Source organism: Octopus bimaculoides, chromosome 6, assembly GCF_001194135.2.
Source record: "Octopus bimaculoides isolate UCB-OBI-ISO-001 chromosome 6, ASM119413v2, whole genome shotgun sequence".
In the NCBI taxonomy this organism is placed as follows: domain Eukaryota; kingdom Metazoa; phylum Mollusca; class Cephalopoda; order Octopoda; family Octopodidae; genus Octopus; species Octopus bimaculoides.
The window spans coordinates 12,353,205-12,361,341 of record NC_068986.1 but is presented as its reverse complement, the minus strand read 5'-3'; the positions used below and the strand labels follow the sequence as shown (position 1 = coordinate 12,361,341).

The following is an 8,137-nucleotide window of genomic DNA, read 5'->3' as shown; positions in this document are numbered from 1 at the left end:
ATATATATATATTTATATATATACATATATGTAAGTATGTGTGTATGTATATATGTATGTATATATACATATACATAAAGGGTAAAGGACCTTTCGGTCATGAATGACATGTGATTGGACCTAGAAAGTCCCCTCTGAAGCACAATTACAGTGAGGTTGTTTATGGAGGACTAGCAGTAGCCCATGCATACCACCCTCTCCTCTTCACGCCACTGGTATTATCCAAGGGAAAAGCGAAGGCCGATACAGCATGGCAGCAGTGACGTCACAACTGATTCTTACAGCTGGGTGAAATAAAGTGTCTTGCTCAAGAGAGCATCACACAGCCCAGTCCAGGAATAGAACATTGAAAAAATGATGAAAATGGTCGTGCCCCAGCATGGGAACACAGAGGAAAATAAAAAAATATATATAACAAATATTTGAATTAAAATATTTTCAGTAATGTGTTCGAGACAAAGAAACGGCTCCCACTTGCATGTTTCCCCCTGAAATATGATATATGTCCCAATAATACCTCCTTGAAATCTCACGTATACTCCAAGAATACCCTCGTTACATCCAATATATTACACGATTGTATTCATTTGCATCATGTCATTAAAACGATTATTAAAATGGGTGACGAGTGCTTTAATGCAAGCAACAATTTTGCTACTTCAGTGCGAAACGGAACCGATCTTTAGAGCTGAGCATTTCCATGGGATCCACTGTTCGAAGCGAGGCCACCACCAATCGACATGTTTCGCAAATTATCGTACATGAAGCATTCCGGCATGATAACGGAAATTACTGTAAGGAATTGTTTTTATATCTAATCTCTTTTTAGTTGTATTTCATCTCAAGTCTTTCACACTTTGTTTCATAATGTATGTCTGTATCTAATTTCATACTTATTGGTTTTATACATACATTATACATTACATACATTATACATGCACACACACACACACAGACATATACACACATATATATACATTATACATACATGTCTATATATATATATATATGTGTGTATGTGTGTGTGTGTGTGCGTGTGTGTGTGTGTGAGCGTGTGTGTGTGTGGCGCAATGACCCTCCCAAGACACAACAAAATTTGTTTCAACACAAGAATTCTCATCAAGAACCATGCAAATCAGATACAAAAACGAAGTATGTATGTATGTATGTATGTATGTATGTATGTTGTCTTCTGTTTAATATAAATTCTTCCTCTGAAGATGCGGCTGATTCCCACCAAAGATCCAAATCTTCATCGCTGGAATGTAGATAACAAAAACCATGTCACATTTTAAAGTTGAGAAAAATTTTGCATATTTTTACTGTTCCACTTACAGATTGTATTTTGTAAAATGTGATGAAAGAAGTTTGCTTCGCAACAATAGGTTTCTAGTTCAGTACCACTTTGTGGCACCTTGGGCAAGAGTCTTCTACTATAACATGTATATCCACCAAACGCAGTATTGCACACTCATTCTTACTGTTCATCACCTTCGCGTGAATATATATATATATATATATATATATATAGTTCAAAAAAACAATAACAAAGAAACAAAAAAACAACAAAGTGAGGATGTGATATGGATAGTATTATTGGACGCTCAGGAAGGAAAGAGAGAGTGCATGACGTTTCGGGCGTAGCCCTTCGTCGGAAAGATGGAAAGTTCGGAGAATGGAAGAACGGAGAAAGAGGAAAATGGTACCGATGCCCACGGGGAAACTGTGAAAGATTAAACAGAGCTTTGACTTTATATAAGAACCTGACTAAAACTGTTAAGAGCTTTGATGTACAAAAGTAAGCGACGGCTTTTTAATGTAGTATCAGAAAAGTATGACACAATAACAGAATGACAAGAATTATCCTCTCAAATGTGGAATTGACACTACATATATGAATTCTATGAATAAGAAATGAAACTGGAAATGAATTAATTAATTAAATAATATGAGAGGTGTGTTGACGCCAGATTAGCTATATGAACTTTAATTAGAGAGAGTATGCAGTGCCCCCAAAAGGTCACAGCTATAGCCTATTTTCAAGTTTTTTCTGTTTACGAAAACGCTAAATTTATTTACGTAAACTATAGTTAGGCAGAATGCTTTAGTGTATAAATTAATGAGAAATATAAAAAAAAGTTTTAATGTCCCTTCTGCATTGTGTGATAGATTACAAAATTAGTATTTAATATGAATCGTATTGCATAAATGTATAGATTGTAAAATGTGTATCGTTGGTTACATATAAGATGGCAATAAACAATTATAAGGGCACATACTAGAGAAAACTTAGCTTCAGGACAATAAAATATACACATACATACATATATTCATACATGCATATGTACATAAAAAAAACAGACAGGCGGACAGACGGTCAGACATGGTTAGATAGATAAATACATACATACATACATAGACAGATAGATGCACAGACAGTTACAGACACACACACATATACACACACATACAGACACACATACACACATACATACATACATGCATACATACATACATACATACATACATACATACATACATACATACATACATACGCTCATACATCCATAGAGGTCTGCTACCCTGCTGATGGGAATATCTTTTTAAGAATGAAAGAGAAAAAAAGGATAACACACGCATAACTGCTTCAGCACCTTAAGAGACTGTATTTCCAGAATCTGTAAGAGGAATGGTGGATCTATGCAAGAGTTTTCCCAAGTTTAAAAAGTGGATTCGTTTTTGTCATCTACTTTCCTCACAGGAAAACTTCAAATAATTAAAAACAATAGAGAATGTACATCAAGGGCGAGAGAGAGACACATATAACACGTACACACGGACATATATACATACATACATACATACATACATACATACATACATACATACATACATACATATATGTATACAAATATATATGCATATATACAGACAAACAAGTGTGTGCGAAAATTATCTCTGAGTATGTGTGAGTTCCGTGCTACGGTGTTTAAGCAAAAATAAGGAAAACCTTCCAACGTTTTTTGCTTCTCGCTATATATTATGTTTGTGTTCAGGAAGTGGTTACAGGGGGAAAAAAGCAATTAAAATGTATTAATTGCTTACTTTCTAATTATATTGAGATTTAATGATAATTAGCTTGGAGTAAATTAGTTGTCAACACCTCTGTTTGTTTTTTGAGGCTGTCATTCTTGATCTGTTCCTTCTTTCTTTCTCTTTCTCTTTCTCTCTTCTTTCTCTCTCTCTCTCTCTCTCTCTCTCTCTCTCTCTCTCTCTGTCACTCTTTCTCTCTCTCTTCTTTCCTCTCACTCACTCTCTTTCTCTCACACTTCCTTCTTATCTCAATCTCTGTCTGTTTTCTCTCATTTTGTTCTCTTTCTCTCATTTTGTTCTCTTTCTCTCTTTTCTTTCTTTCTCTCTCTCCCGCCTTTCCTCTCCTTCACCCTCTCTCTCTCTCTCTCTCTCTCTCTCTCTCTCTCTCTCTCATTTTCACCTTTCTCTCTGTCTCTTTTTTGCTTTCAGAATTGTTTTCGCAATGCACACTTTCCTTTATTTAGCAATTTGTACGCACGCAAACACTCACAGCTGCATACTTACACACGCGCACACAAATTACGAAAATTTTGATTCAAGTAATTTTTTGTTGAATTTTAAATTTTCCCCTTCATTATTTCAAATTAATAAAACTGAGATATTTCTATGAATTGAAACTCTACATGCGTTCATGGGCGTCAGACATGTAGCGGATGTGGTTGGGATGAAAACGAATTAAAAGAAGAATTTAAAACGTAATGTCTATATTCCATAAGCCTAATCAAGCGCTCTGGAATCAAGCTGATATAATTCTTAGATATTATGTTATGTACCCCAATACATTTTTGCAACCATTTTATTTAAGATACACAAACCAAAAACCATCATCGTATTGCAGGAGATTCGCACTTAAAACTGAGAATTACCAAATATATTGGTTTAAAATTTTAACACAAGGACAGCAATTACGTAGGAGTGGGGGAGTCGATTACATTGACCTCAGTGTTCAGCTGGTACTTATTGACCCCTAAAGATGAAAGGTAAAATCGATCTTGGAGGAATTTGAACTCAGAGGAGGACCGACGAAATGCCATTATGCATGTTGCCAAGCGTGCTAAATATTCTATCAGCTCACCGCCCATAAAACATCTTCCCATCCATTCAACCACCAATTTTCTCCGCCCACTATTCACCTGACAGTCATGAGGGTATAATCCTCAGGCACCATCTCCATAGGATCCCATTGGAAGCAACTTCCATGACACTTTAAGCAAATTCAATATAAATACAAGCTTGAAGCGTCAAAAGCGGCAATATGAAAAAGGGTTCGAAGAAGTAACCATATTGCATCGTCCGTTTCGCGTGTTAGCAAGGAATGCTTTTGGACCTTAAGTCAAGGGGCCCATTGAGAAACTTATTACACTCTCAATCCAATGCTGGTACAACTAGCAGTAAGCCTGCAATTTGTGCTGAGAAGTGTAGGGTGGGAGCACAAAGGATGCGTGTTCCAAGACCTTGAAGCAAGTTCAAGAGGAAACAACCATTAATGGATTGGATGAAGCATTCCTCTTCCTTCTGAAGAGGTCAGTCATATGTTCGACATCAGTTAAGTTAATATACTTTAATTTATAACACCTTTATATCCTCTACCTTTGGTTTAAAGGTGTTACATGTTAAGCCCTTGAAAAAATCCTGTCTCTCTGTCGATTTCGACGACGAGTGTTCTATTTGATCCGATCAACAGAACAGCCTCCTCCTCAAATTAATGTGCAAGTGGCTGAGCACTCCACAGACACGCATACCCTTAATGTAGTTCTCACGGAGATTCAGCGTGACACAGAATGTGTCAATGTTGGCCTTTTGAATTACAAGTACTACTCATTTTTGCTCATTTTTGAGTGGACTGTGGCAACGTGAAATAAAGCGCCTTGCTCAAGGACACAATGCGCCGCTGTTAATCGAACTCACAGCCCTACGATTGTAAGCTGAATACCTTAACCACAAAGTCATGCGCATTCACTGTTATGCGGAAACACTTTGGGAAAAGGAGCTGGACGGATTTCAACCGGAAATCGAAATCTTGTAAATGATAACAGCAGTCGGAGTTGTACATCTTGTCAGTGTAGTGTTAATTTCTTTCGTTTGCTTGAATCTGCAGTCGGCGAGATGCTATTATATAACTGGTCATAATTTCACTCAGATGAACAGCGTAATAAGCGATACAGGGAATTAGACGCAATAGCTACAGTTTCTGTCACTTTATCACTATAAATATCAACATAGATACTTCCTTATTTAATTATTTAGGCATAAGAAGGATTTAGCCGATGGCATAAATCATTGAATCTAAACTAATCCAAATGCCAGAAGACCTAGATTGGATTTGAATAAGAAACAGCTATACAGGGTCTCAACTAAAAGTGGTAATACAATGTAGACTGTTGCTCTACCGGTTCTGCTAATTCTTCACACTGCTCACTACAAGTACTTACCATATTTTCTGGCAATAGATATGCTAAGCCATAACGTATTTTGAGAACGCTTTGATCTCCAAGATGCACTATAATATTGAGTTTTAAATTTTGTATACCATTTTCTCGATGCATTCATATGTTGCATCATGGTATAAATTCACCGTCCTCCTCTATAAACATGCAAGGTACAACCTAGATGACCTATTCAATAATTAACATGATGAATAGGTGCCTCTATGTATGTGTGTCTGTGTATGTATATATGTGTGTATGTAATATGTATATGTACCTTCAGTACACTACTGGCAAAAGATGCCTAAAGGTGGTTTTACTTTACTATAAACTCAATCTTATAGTACCCAGCCAGTCTTGGCGTCCTATTGATTGATGCCCCTAGAGAAGTGTCTGACAAAGTATGTACCGCGGCGCTGTGGTGTGCCGCGAGAGATTCCTAGAATGCGTGCCGCGAAAATTATATTCGGTATTTTCAGGAAACAACGATCCAAGAACTTTCGTATGATTTATTTAATAACATTTTCAAATGAAGCGATGGTTCTCAGGAAACTTCAACATCATTTAATAACAAATCATCCACAACATAAGGATAAACCAAAATAATATTTTGAGATGCTAAAAAATAATTTTAAAATTCAATCAATAAGGCTGAAGAAATTTCACTCAATTCCCGAGAAAACTCAATTCGCTAGTTACAAGATTGCCCAGCTTTTAGCAAGGAAGGGAAAAAACACATTCTGACGCCGAAAACCTTATTTTACCAGACTTGGAGATCACCGTTGGCACAATGATTAGTGATGAAGCCGTCAAACAAATTAAGACCATACTTTTGTCTGCCCAAACGATTTCTCGTAAAATTCAAGACATTTCGTAAGACATGGATAATCAGCTCCGCGAACATTTCACTGAAGCAAAAATTGAACTCGAAAACTTGTGGGTCTTACAAAACAATGAAAGTACAGACATCAGCAACAAAGCTCAACTAATTTCATTTCTGCGAATCATGAGTCAGTTTCTGCAAATCAGTTTTTCCTCTGTTGTGAATTGAAGGAAAGAACGACAGGAGAGGATGTCTTTAGCCTGGTAAATCAAAATGTCGTATTGAGCGGGAAGCAGTAGCAAACTTGTATTAGCTTCTGCACTAATGGCGTTCCATCCATGCAAGGTTGAAAAAAAGGCTTTGTAATTCATGTATTACAAAAAAACTCACAAGATAATATCGTACATTGCATGACTCACCTCGATGTTCTGATTATCAAATATACGAGCGGGTCATAAACCCTTTCGCAAGATACGACAGTACACACCTGCCATTATCATTAACAGAAGAATAAAATTTAATAAACTTGAAAAGCGATTCTGTGCACAAAGCCTCATTTTCTGTGCTATTATTGTCAGAATTTTGGATTTTGCTTTGGAAACAATACCCTCGATTAGCTACTACAGCCATTAAATCTCTGTTATCCTTTGGATCGTCGTATCTTTGCAAATTAGGTATCTCTACGCTTATGGAAATGAAGTAAAAAATAAAAACGGAACGATTACAGGTGGTAAATTATACGGCACAAAAAGAGAATTACTCTCTCCAGACACAACAGCTACATATATTTGTGTGTGTGTATGTATGTATGTCTGTATGTATGTGTGTGTGCATACACATGCATAGATAGATACATACATACATACATACATACATACAATAGATAGATATAAAACATACAATAGATAGATATAGAACATCAATATACATCAGGGTCCTGCACTTTTAACATATTTTAGTGAGATGTCTTGTTTGTGATTTATCGATATATTGATCCTGTTGATGATTTATTATCTACTTTGGTGTCTTTTATTCCTACAGTATGGAGACACGGTCGGTTTGTCACAGATAATCCTTCTCTGATATTGTCCTAGGAAAAACATGACCTCTGTCCTCTTGGACACATCATAAATTTTCTAAAATATTTCAGAGCGAAAATATGGCTTAAACAACAAGAACACAATACCACAGAATTTGCTCGGAAGCAGTTTATTGGATGGGGTCATATAATTGTCTTCCAACCACTAGATATTGTCTTAACCCTGATATTATGTAAAAACAAGTGTATAAGATACCTTTATTCTAGTGTTGGAAGATGGTCTATCGGAAGTAATATTCCTAGGTTATATTTTATCCGTTTGTGACGAATTGATAGAGTATAACAATCTCTTTAATAATAAGCCGATGTAAATGTTGTTTGATCTGTCAAATCTCGCTTTGCATCGTAGAGAGAGAGAGAGAGAGAGAGAGAGAGAGAGAGAGAGAGAGAGAGAGAGAGAGAGAGAGAGAGAGAGAGAGAGAGAGAGAGAATGAGGGATGTTTGAATTTAAAAGAGAGATACAGAAAGATATGGCATGAAAGGCGCTCGTGAGTGCACATACTGCGCTTGGTTTGCAGACAATGAGTAAATGAATGGTACACACACGCGTAGTGCGAGAAAAATAATAATAAAGACAGGGGAGAAGGAGGAAAAGGAAGCGATACATCATATGTATATGTGCGTGTGTATGATATCTATATCTATCTATCTATATATATATATATATATATATAATATATATGTGTACGTATGTAT

General features: G+C 36.3%; 1 protein-coding gene across 2 annotated transcripts in view; it reads left to right on the top strand.

Moving 5' to 3' along the window:
- LOC128248031 (CLIP domain-containing serine protease B4-like) overlaps nt 1-8,137 on the top strand; it is a 69,237-nt gene that overhangs the window by 51,317 nt on the left and 9,783 nt on the right. For both annotated transcript variants that reach the window (XM_052968438.1, XM_052968437.1), the window contains one exon: nt 664-794. In XM_052968438.1, the coding sequence (XP_052824398.1) occupies nt 664-794 (131 nt within the window). The remainder of the gene's footprint in view (nt 1-663; nt 795-8,137) is intronic.